Source organism: Hoplias malabaricus, chromosome 2 (assembly GCF_029633855.1).
Source record: "Hoplias malabaricus isolate fHopMal1 chromosome 2, fHopMal1.hap1, whole genome shotgun sequence".
Classification (NCBI taxonomy): Eukaryota; Metazoa; Chordata; class Actinopteri; order Characiformes; family Erythrinidae; genus Hoplias; species Hoplias malabaricus.
The window spans coordinates 43,200,230-43,212,653 of NC_089801.1; the positions used below are offsets into that span (position 1 = coordinate 43,200,230).

The 12,424-nt window shown below is 39.9% G+C and overlaps 1 protein-coding gene across 1 annotated transcript; it reads right to left on the bottom strand.

Moving 5' to 3' along the window:
- Positions 1–419: 419 nt before the first annotated feature.
- Positions 420–11,190, bottom strand: LOC136676728 (uncharacterized). The gene is made up of 3 exons (XM_066653924.1): positions 11,111–11,190; positions 7,829–7,990; positions 420–1,791 (listed from the first exon to the last, which is right to left on the bottom strand). Exons 1-3 carry the CDS (start codon positions 11,188–11,190, stop codon positions 966–968), a joined length of 1,068 nt encoding a protein of 355 aa, XP_066510021.1. The 3' UTR covers positions 420–965.
- Between the last annotated feature and the right edge of the window lie 1,234 nt (positions 11,191–12,424).

Here is a 12,424-nt window from a genome sequence, read left to right on the forward strand (position 1 = left end):
TGGAACTGGGGTCGATAGTTCTGGTAGGTTTTCTATAAATTGTAGGGCGGTAGATGGTTTTATTATACGCCTTGTAGAATAGTGAGGGTTCTTACATATATTATGGCTAAAACGTAGCTCATATGAAATTAAGTAATGATCGGAGATTGCTGAGGATTGCGGTAAGATATTAATTTTGTCAATGTTAGACCTAATGTCAGAACTAAGTCTAAAGTGTGGCTGCAGTAGTGTGTAGGCCCTGTTACATTTTGAGTAATACCAATAGAGTCTAAGATTGAGGTAAATGCCTTTTTTAGTGGGTCACTTTCCTTCTCAAAATGGATATTGAAATCTCCTACAATTATAACTTTATGATTGCACACAGCTAGGTTTGTAGCAAATTCGCTGAATTCTTTCAGAAATTCTAAGTAAGGCCCTGGTGGTCTGTAAATGTTGCATAATAAAAATGCGTCCTTTTTTGTGACCGGATTTGTAATAATAGTGGAGAGAACCTCAAAAGAAGAGAAGGTGTCACATTGTTTAAGACTAATTTCTAGGGTATTTTGGTAAATTACACATACTCCACCTCCTTTGCCTGATATTCTTGGGCTATGTGCATAATTATAGCCTAGGGGGGTGGCTTCATTTAGTGCTAAATATTCATTTGGTTTAACCCACGTTTCTGTGAGACAGAAAACATTGAATTTATGATCACTTATAATATCATTTACGATGAGTGCTTTTGAGTTTAGTGATCTTATGTTGAGTAACCCAAATTTTAGTTCTGAGGTGTTGCTGCTAGGTGTTGTGTATGATTTAATATTGATTAGGTTGCTGAAACAGGCTGATTTTGTTTTTCTACTTTTACATTTAGTTCGGGGGAAAGACACAGTCTCAATACAGTTGAACCTGGGTGACGTCTCAAGACAGTTCGCAGACGGTCGGTTTAGCCTGTCTGTCTGTGGCCTGGTCCCGGCTCTGGATTGTCAGCAGCTATCTACACTACTCTGCTGACTAACTAAAATACTATGTGCTATACTGCAAGAAAGTAAGGCAGCACCCTCCCGCGTGGGGTGGATACCATCCCTACCTATAAGACCAGGCTTGCCCTCAAAACGTAACCAATTGTCTATAAAGCCCACTTGATTTTCGGAACACCACTTGGACATCCAGCAGTTTAACGCCCAAAGTCTGCTGTAAGCTTCGTCGCCACGCCGCATTGGTATGGGGCCAGAGCAGATTACGGCATCGGACATCGTCTGGGCCAGTTTAATCACCTCTCTAATATTACCCTTAGTTACCTCAGACTGCCGCAGACGAATATCATTGGCCCCTACATGAATGACTACCCTCGAATATCTCCTATTAGCTAACAGTCTAAGGTTGCCACTAATATCCGGCGCTCTGGCTCCCGATAAACAGCTAACTGTTACTGCCGGCGCCCCTAAAGGAGTAGCTAATTTCACGTGCCGAACAATAGAGTCTCCTATAACCAGAGCACTCTTAACAGGCTCCTCAGCGGGTGCTTTGCTGAGCGGGGCAAACCTGTTTGACACGCGAATCAGAGGAGCGTGGTGTCCCGGTGGGCTAGCTTTGGCCTCAGCGTTAGCATCAGCCTTAGCTTTCCGGCTATGACGCCGAGACGTCACCCATTCACCCCGCTGTGAGGGCTCTAACGCCGGAGTCGTGGGGGTGCTAACTCTCCCTAAGGCACCCGGAGTTGCTAACACTGAATCTCGCTGTTTATCCCTCAACAATAATAAGCTCCGGATGCGCACTTCTAACTGGTCCACTTTATCCACCAGAGAGCTAACTAGCTGACACTTACTACAAATACAATCACTATATTTATCGCTAGAGGTGGAAAAGGGCGTTAAACTAAACATGCCACACTCTGAACAGGCAAAACAGCCAGTAGTAGCCATGGAATTGCAGGTACTTACCGCTTTTAGTGAATTTTAGTAACTTACACCAAGAACGTTACTCCAGGGTCCGGTGGCAGTTTTAGTGCCTCTGTAATGAATATTCCTGCGGAGACAATCTAAAAGATAGATCTATGGATGGTTAGTAGGTTATAAAAGCATATAAATATAGAAATAACAATGGAAACGAGTAAACAGGAAAACCCGAGCGATCAAAACAGCTTCCAAACGGGTACAGAAACAGCCAAACGGGTTCTAAATGTTAGATCAACATCTAACATTTCATCTTTGTTTCTCTTTGATGTTTTAGGAATGTAGAACGGTAAGTGAATGGTGTGTATTTCTACTGAAAGTACTGTATGGAGTTGGTGTAGTTTACATCATCATCATCATCATCATCATCTCAGTCTTCTTTATTATATTGTCATTGCGGTTTCTCTCATTACATCATCATTACATTCTTCATTAATATTCATCATTACAATTTCCCATTATTACAGTCTTGCTCTTTACATCATCATCATTACAGTGTTCCTCAATCCATAAATGTCCTGTAAATGTTTAAGAGAATAATACAGAAGCTGTACTCTAGACTATCACTTACCCAAATTGTGGTTGATCCCAGGGCGTCTGAACTGAAAGTCTAGCTGACGGAGCTGCAGTAAATAAGAGAGACAAGACTTCCTCACACTTTACAAATAATACATTGCCATAGTGTCTATATATGTGTAAAATCAACATCTAACATTTCATCTTTGTTTCTCTTTGATGTTTTAGGAATGTAGAACGGTAAGTGAATGGTGTGTATTTCTACTGAAAGTACTGTATGGAGTTGGTGTAGTTTAGAAAATCAGAGGAGAGTTTATTCTACGTCATGCTCTCACATAAAATCCTGTTCCATTAGTTGCTCATTATTTAAACAAAGCATGAAATGAGACCTTTTAACTTCCATGTCCCACCTTCCTTCCCACAATGCACTGCTGCATAATCTCACTGCACTGCAAGAACCATAGAGACAGTTAAGTTTACTGTCACCACAAAAAAGCAGTGTGGACTGTGTTGGGAGTGAAGTCACAGTTTTACATTATCATCAACATGATTAGTAGAGTTGTTCTTGTTGAACTTTTCCTGACCTGCATAACTCAGAACAGTCCTGAACACACACAGACACAAACAAACACACGTGCACAATCTGCCTGACTGCATTAATCTCTGAATCAGTGACTAACAATTTTGAAAAATATGAGTCAGTACCAGAGACTGACTTGACTCCTCAGATCCTCTCATCTACACTTCATCATTTTTTTTATTACACAATGTCTAAAATACAAAGTGGATGACCTCAGGTCATCTGAACTCAAAGTCTAACAGACAGAGCTGCAGAATAATAATAAATAAGAGAGACAGGATTCATAAATTAGAAATAATACATTCTCTATAGTGTTCATATAATGTGTACAGTCAACATTCTATAATATTTCATCTTTTTATCTTTGTTCCTCTTTGATGTTTTAGGAAAGTTTATTGGTAAGTGAATGTTGTGTATTTTCTACTGAAAGTACTGGATGTAGTTTGTGTAGTTTATAATGTCAGAGGGGAGTTTTAATCCAAGTCAAACTTTTACATAAAATTCAGTTCCATCAGTTGTTCATGTTTTAAATAAAGCTTGGAATAAGAGCTTTTAACTTCCATCTCACACCTTCACTCCCACAATGCACTGCTGCATAATCCCACTGCACTGTAGGAACTTAGAGACAGTGACATTTACTGATGAGAAAAGACACCACAGATATATTCAGTGTGGACTCTTGGGAGTTATGTCACTATTCTTATGTGATGATGCTATATTTGAGGCATCCTTACAGTCTTCATTACATTGTCATCATCAATTAGGACTTCCTCATTACATCTTCATGATCACAATCAATAATAATTACATTATCATTACACTCTCTCTGTCATAACATCATCATCTTTGCAATTTTTATTACATAATCATCGATTAGATCGTCCTCATTACATCATCATAATTAGTCTCAATGATTCCATCATCATAATCACAGTCTCAATCATTACATAATCATTACAGTCTCTCTTATTACATCATCATTTTTACATTATGAAGCAACCTGCAAAACTTGTGCTGTAAACCTTCATTTATTTATGAAATGGATAACCCCAGGTTGTCTGAACTGAATGTCTAATAGACAGAGCTGCAGTAAATAAGAAAAAAAGGACTTTCTCAAACTTTACAAATAATACATTTTCTATAATGTTTATATATTGTGTACAGTCAACATTTCTCTCTAAACTTTCATCTTTTTATCTTTGTTCCTCGTTGATGGTTTAGGGAGTTGCAGACGTGAGTGAATATTGTGTATTTCTACTGAAAGTACTGGATGTAGTTTGTGTAGTTTAGAATGTCAGAGGAGAGTTTTAATCAAAGTCAAGCTCTCACATAAAATCCAGTTTCATCAGTTGCTCATGTTTTAAACAAAGCTTGAAAGGAGAGCTTTTAACTTCCATGTTGTACCTTCCCTCCCACAAAACACTGCTGCATAATCCTACTGCACTGCAGGAATTTAGAAACAGTGAAGTATACTGATGAGAAAAAGACACCATAGATAACAGCTGTGTGGACTCTCTTAGGGATGATGTCACTGTTCTTATGAGTTGAGGCAATATTTGAGGCATTACATCAATGTCTTTACAATCTTTATTGCATCATCTTCATCATTACATCATCATTACATCATCATCATCATCATTTCATCATTTATAAAGTCCGAGGAATGTATTTATCCAAGTCAAGCTCTCACATTAAATCCAGTTCCATCAGTTACTGGAGTTATGTCACTGTTCTTATGTGATGATGCCATATTTGAGACATTAAATTATTATTCTTACAGTCTTCATTACATCGTCATCATCAATTAGGACTTCCTTGTTACATCTTCATGATCACAGTCTCAGTCATTACATCATCATTACATTCTCTCACATTACGTCATCATCTTTGCAATGTTCATTACATCATCATCAATTAGATCTTCCTCATTACATCTTTTCTTTCTTCCTTTTTACATTAAGAAGTCACCTGCAAATGTTTAAGAAGATGAACAGGCAGCTGTGCTCTAAACCTTCACTTAAATATGAAGTGGATGACCCCAGGTCATCTCATAGACATGTCTAATAGTGTCAGGCATGTGGGGGCGGACTGACTGAGGCGAACGCACTCGCTAAAACACAGTACTTTATTTACAAAAAGGAATAACAAAACAGACTAGGACTGGGGCAAAAACCAAAATGAGGGAAAGTAGAAACAAACAGACGTGAGACTAAATGACGACAGGAAATACACAAAACGACAAAACTAGGAAACAAACATGACTTGACTAGAAACGGGAGATAAACAACCCAACATGACTTGGGAACAAACGAAGGTGAAATGTCCAACAAACAGGAGAGGCACAAGGGAACAAGAACAATACAAGACAAAGCCAAAATGCACCTGGACAGATAACGAGGGGGCAGGGTAACAAATGACACAGACGAGGAGGAGGAACAAAGGTGGGACTAGAATAACAACAAACATAACCATGTGCTAAAAGAGAACATGGCCGGAAGAACAGACTTGACGAGACGAGGGCGTGACAAATAGACAGAGCTGCAGTAAATAAGTGAAACAGGACTTTCTCAAACTTTACAAATAATATATTGTCTATAATGTAATGTACCAGCATTAAAATAGCCCTATTCAATGCCCAGTCTTTATCAAACAAATCCAGTCTAATACAGAACTATATTCTTGATAAGGAAATAGATCTTATGTGCCTATCTAAAACCTGGCACATACCAGTTTCCGATTCTGTATTGAATGATGTCCCACAGGTCATACCTATTTGGAAAAGGCCAGGGGCAACGGTCGTGGAGGAAGCTTGGCAGTTATCTATCATGCAGATCTAAACTGTACCCTCTCCCCTTGCCCAAGCTGTCCACATTTGAATGAAAGACATATATTAAAAACACCCACAACAATATTACTTATCTACTGCCCCCGCAAATCCAACCCAGGCATTATCACAGAAATACAGGACCTGTTGACATCACTCTGTGCAACAACCTCCAATGTAATTATCCTTGGGGATTTTAATATTCATGTGGATTCACCCACAAGTCAATTCACTGCAGAGTTTCTGGAGCTTCTTGAGTGTATCCATCTAAAGCAGCATGTTGATGTGCCTACACACACCAGGGGGCATACACTTGACCTGGTCATCACTGATTCTGCCCCATAACAAATCTCTATGTATTTGATATGGGCGTTTCTAATCAAAAGGTCATCTCTATGGAGCTGTCTGTAACACGTTTACACTCCAAACCAAAACGCCTAATCCTTTTCAGAAATATGAAAAATACAAATTCTGCCACTCTCAGTCAGGATATGAAAGAACTGACTCTGTTGACTTTTAATACTGGTCTTTACAACATTCTTGAGTCCCATGCCCCACTTAAATCAAGAACAGTTTCTTTTTTTCAGATCATCCCCGTGATGAGCTGCGGAGAATAAAGACAACTGGACGTGCCCTTGAGTGACAATATGTTTCCACAGGACTGGAAACATATTTTCCATAAGCAGGCTTACCGTGACCATCAAAATGCCTATTCTAAAGCTCTGGCCACAGCTAGGTCTCAATTCTATTCTTACAAAATTAGTAATAATTTTGTAAACTCAAGACAGCTGTTTTCTACAATAAGTCATTTACTGAAACCCCAAACCCATACATGCAGCGACCACACAGAAGAACAATGTAACTGGTTTATGACTTTTTTCTCTAACAAGGTAGAATCCATCCGTTCTGCCTTTCCATTACCATCCCCACCTGTATCAGTGATACAGACTCTAGAGCCAGAGACCATACTCTCTCACTACGCTGATACTACACATAGAGAGGTGGAGGGATATTTTCAGAAAATGAGGCCCTCCACATGCTCACTCGATCCTTTTCCTACATCATTGATAAAAGCAAACAACTTAGTCATTAGCCCACTCATCACTGCAATAATAAATTTGTCAATGCAAACTGGCCAATCCCTTCAGTCTTAAAACCTGCTCTTATTCGTCCATACCAGAAAAAAACCCTCATTAGATCCTGAAAACCTGGGAAATTATAGACCCATCTCCAATCTACCATTTCTCTCCAAAGTTTTGGAAAAGGTTGTTGCAGCACGGCTCCATCACCACCTCCATACACACAGTCTGTATAAGACTTTTCAATCTGGTCAGAGTTACCAATGATTTGTTGATGGCTGCTGACCAGGGCTCCCGTCACTTCTCATACTCCTAGATCTCTCTGCCTCCTTCGATACTGTGGACAATAACATCCTCTTGCATCAACTACACACTACAGCTGAACTCTCTGGGACCATCCTCCAATGGTTCCAGTCATGTCTCACTGGCAGAGTTGAGTATGTGGCCCTAGGGGAGGAGAGGTCATCTCCCCACACTGTCACCTGTGGGGTTCCTCAGGGGTCAGTGCCTAGACCAACTCTGTTTACTGTCTATATGCTTCCAATGGGAAACATCATTAGGAAATTTGGGATATCATTCCATTCTTATGCAGATGACACCCAGCTCTATTTAAGAACAGATTCCATCACCACTTCAGCCACCCCACCAGGTCTCATAGCATGTCTGGAGGAGACAAAGATGTGGATGTCTGAGAACTTTCTTCAGTTAAATAGTAGTAAAACAGAAGTCGTCCTTATCGGTACTCCACATAAGATTTAGACAGCTTCTATCAGTATTATTTTTGTCTCTGATCATAGCATTCCCCTCACTTCTTTTGTTACAAATCTAGGTGTCAAACTGGACCCACATTTATAATTTGACAATCGCATTCACCATCTATCCAAAGTCACTTTACTCCATCTCAAAAACATAGCAAAACTCTGTCCCTACTTCCCACAACCGGATGCTGAAAAATTGGTCCATGCCTTTGTCTCCTCCAATCTGGACTATTGCAATGCCCTCCACATTGGGATCTCTGGCAAAAGCCTGCAGAAGCTCCAGCTGATTCAGAACTGTGCTGCCAGTATCATTACAATTCACGACTTTAAAATCTCTACACTGGCTACCCCTCAGACTGACCAATGAGGTGTAAAGTGTGCTTTATGCCTGCCCACAGTTCCTAATCAAAATAATGAACTGTATACAAAACACAGCCTGTGTTCTCATTCCTGTCTTCATGTGTTCATGCTGAAAATGAATGAATGAGTCGCATTTCTTTCGTTTCTCCCATTCTCCATTCAGTCCAAGAACCAAACTAATAAAATGTACACAGACCCTGCCGCCACCACCAGATCAAAACAAGACGCAGCAGACCCCGCGCGCACACTATATGGAATCGATTGGCCTTTTGCTCTATGCATCTGGCCTGTGAGTCCAGTGAAGTATTTTTGAAAGGGTTTTCTCACTTTCCAATTCGTGTTCGTAATCTATAATTCGTACCCATAATAATTCATGTCGTATGCGTAAGTCTTTATAATCGTTTGATATTGAAGTCCTATTCGTACAAAACACACATAAAACAGACTTTTGTTTACGAATTAAATGTTCATGTACAAAAGTATATGAGCACGCACAGGTTGCTGCAGGCCGGGCCTCCCTGTGAGACCTGTGCTGTCGTGTCCGTGGGGTTCAGGTGTTTTTCGACTGGAGTAAAACGAGCAGATGACGTAGATAGAGGTTCTGGCTGGGAGAGTAGACTTTGCCAGCAGGTGGGTGATGGGCTTTAACTAGCTTCAGAATTAATGCCGAGTCCGGTGATGCCTATCTGATCTATTGACTAATCTCAGATGTAATGAATTATTCTGGCCAAGAAATAAGTTTCACGTGCTTTAACCATCCGTAGTGAAAATGCTTTGCTGGGCAACAAAGAAAAACAAACAAACACACAAATGAATGAGCTGCAGCTAAATTTAACGCCATTATTTTGTCTAAAATTTAAATACACGACGCTCTATATGGCTAAATTGCTAAGGTTATATCTTGGAGTTGATTTATCTTCCTTGAGAGCAAGGAGACGGCGGACCACTGTTGTTCCACTGAGGGCGAAGTTAGAGGTCCACTAGTGTTTTGCACATCGTTTTCTGGGCAGAGCGCTGGTGATTAAACAGAATTTTAGACAAAATGCCACATTTTAGCACTTTTCCATTCACAGTCCAATTTACATTTTTGTCCTTCATTAGGTTCTTTTGTTATTCTTTAATCCAGCACAGTGTCAACATTTTTCAGCATAATCATTTTATATCAGGAACATGTCAGTTAAAACTGAACATATCAACATGATATTAGCTTTGTGATATACTCTCCCTAGTGCCTTGTGCTACTATTTTCAAAATATGTATAGTTTTTCCTCAATTGTCAGGTTTGCAAAAATGGAGCTTTTCGAACTTGATCCTGGATTTTCATCCTCTCAGCTAACAATTGGTCTGATTGCAATCTGTATTGCCTGTAAGAAAATAATTATCAAAAAATTTGAACTTTGGACATGCTTTTGTTGCAAAATTTCAACAAACATGAATGGGCAGAGCTCAGTGCACTCTTTGTGACAGTCTGATACACACAGTGCAGTGAAGGGGGCTGTGTGCCCATCTCCCGTGATAATCTGTGAGTGTGTGATAGTTGGGGATCAGCTGTTTAAACCTGTCTGAAGTGTTCTCTAGTTCTGAATTTTTAACAGTAAAGAACAGTAGGAACTGCATCTCTCTCCACCTCTCTAATCTCACAGTGACCACATACTCTCTGGGCAGCCAGGACTGTTTATACCTGCCCTTCTCTACAACTAGACTGTGGTCTCAGAGCAAGTACTTGGTCAAGATCTGTTTCTGCTCTGATGCTCTCTTTCTCTCTACACCGATTAGAAATACCTTAGATCATAACATGACATCATAACACTATGAACACCTCCTTGTTTCCACATTAACTGTCCATTAACTCAGCTCCCTGAACACAGGAGCACTTTATAGTTCTATAGATATAGACTGGAATCTGCCTATTGCTCTACGTACATTGAATGCTCAATTTCATTCTAGTCATCAATGGTCAGGACCCACACAGGGCATGTATGACTTGGGTAGTGGACTTTTTAAATCTCTCAATTTCAGTGATGGTCTGAGAATAGTCCAAAACCAAGAGCATCCAGGTGACATCACACTGTGCCCACTAAAAAAGGACTACAGGACGACCAACACAAACTGCAGCTTCAGACAAACTACTGTTTCTGACATTACGTCTACAAGATGGATCAATGAGGTGTGTGTATTTAACAAATTGGACAGTGTCCAATTGCTGGGTCTGATCCACTTCTACCAGCAGAACACACACTAACACACCACCACTAGAAGGCAGTACTGCACCGAGAATGATCTACCACCCAAATTATATCTACAAATATACCGGAGCACCCGGAGGAAACCCACCCGGAGGAAACCCACCCGGAGGAAACCCACGCGGACAGAGCCATATGAGAGCCAACTCACAGGGTGTCCATGTTGGATATATCTACACAGTTATTGTGTAAATAAGGAGGTGGTCATAAAGGTATGGAACACTCACATTACCCAACGACACTGCAATGACTCGTAAGGCCTCATATTGCGAATGTAAGCAAAATTTTTAAAAAGATGATATGCAATTGTTTTGCATTGTTTAACATACAATGAAATGTGTCTTCCGCATTTAACCCATTGGTGGTAGTGAACACACACACACACTAGTGCACTAGGGGCTGTAAACACTTTCTGTGAAAATTTTCACATCTCCTCAATACAGCGCCTTCCATAATTATTGGCACCCCTGGTTAAGAAGTGTTCTTTGGCTTCTAATAAATTCTTTAAAAAAATAATAATATAGGAAAACAATCCAAAAAAGTGAAAAATCTAAGCTTTAAATCAAGTGCCTTTATTTGATGGGGGAAAAAATCACACATTAAGAAATAAATCTTTTGAATAAAACCATGTGTGCCACAATTATTGGCACCCCTGGTGATATACTTTGTACAACCTCCTTTTGCCATCAAGACCGCACTTAATCTTCTCCTATAACTCTTCACAAGATGGGAGAATACAGAAAGAGGGATATTTGACCATTCCTCTTTGCACAACCTCTCCAAATCTTCGTCTATGCACTTTCTTCTTCAGCTCACCTCACAGGTTTTCTATTGGGTTGAGGTCTGGGGACTGAGATGGCCATGAGATGAGCTTGATTTTGTGCCTTGTGAACCATTTTTGAGTAGATTTGGCCACACATTTAGGGTCATTATCTTTCTGAACGACCCATCTTCAGCTTTCGGGCAGAGGCCACCAGATTCTGATTATTATTATTATTTTTTAAAGAGTTCATGATCCCATGTGTCCTTACATGTCCTTTGGAGAAGAAACAGGCCAACAGCATCACCAATGCTCCCCCACACTTAACAGTGGGCATGAGGTGTTTTTCTGCGTACTCATCCTTGGTGTTACACCAGAGTGTTTGTTGCCAAAAAGCTTTATCTTGGTCTCATCTGACCAAAGCACACAGTCCCAGTTAAAATCCCAGTACTGCTTGGCAAACTCCACCTGTTTATGCTTATGCGTATAATTCAGAAAAGGCTTTCTCTGTGCATGCCTCCCAAACAGCTTGTTGGCATGTAGATAGTGCCTATGGTGCTGATGGTTGTTTGGGAGACCTCGTAACTCCAAGATTCTACCATTTAATTAAATTCTCTTACAGTGAGCTTTGGAGAACTTTCTACTTCTCTCACCATTCTTCTCACTGTGTGTAGTAGCAAGATACACTTGTGTCCTCTTCCAGGCTTGTTTGTCACAGTTCCAGATGTTTTGAACTTTTTGATGATTGCTCTGTTTGTAGATAAGAGCATCTGCAGGTGAGTGGCTATTTTCTTGTAGCCACTGCCTGAATTATGAAGGTTGACACACTTCTGCCTTTCTCGAATAGTGTGTTCTCTTGCCTTCCCATGTTTAAGAGTGAGTAAGAGAAACAGGCCTCTGTGTAACACCATATTTATACCCCAGGGAAACAGGGAGTGATGAAATACTAATTAAAGGATTAACTAGATACTTTGATCCACTTTATACACTACAGCAGAAATGACAAAATTTGTTCAAATACATTTATTACCAATACATTGTTAAGGGTGCCAATAATTGTGTAACAGGTCATTTGATGGGAAATAATTATTTCTTAGTCAGGATTTTTTCTTTCTTTGTTTTTTGAATTGAGTTGTAGGTTGAAGGTTGCTTTTTTTAAAACAATTTTCAGAGTGGGATTGTGCTTCTGCGATTAAAAAAAAATATATTTTAAGGCTTTTAACACATTTTAACTAGGGGTGCCAATAATTTTGGAGGGTGCTGTACATTCAAACTGTACAATGTTTTATGAACTAATCTCCCCCTCCCTCTTTCCTCTGTGCTGCTTCACCACAATGAATTTCTGATGCCAATAGAGCACACACTCACCA

Bases quoted from the DNA above. Each gene is read 5' to 3' on its own strand.
- LOC136676728 (XM_066653924.1), bottom strand. From the start codon at position 11,190: ATGGTTCACAAGGCACAAAATCAAGCTCATCTCATGGCCATCTCAGTC. The intron at 7,991-11,110 runs GTGAGCTGAAGA...TGATACTGGCAG, and splicing joins CCCAATAGAAAACCTGTGAG to CACAGTTCTGAATCAGCTGG. The intron at 1,792-7,828 runs GTAAAGTGACTT...GTGTCAGCTAGT, and splicing joins TGCTATGTTTTTGAGATGGA to TAGCTCTCTGGTGGATAAAG.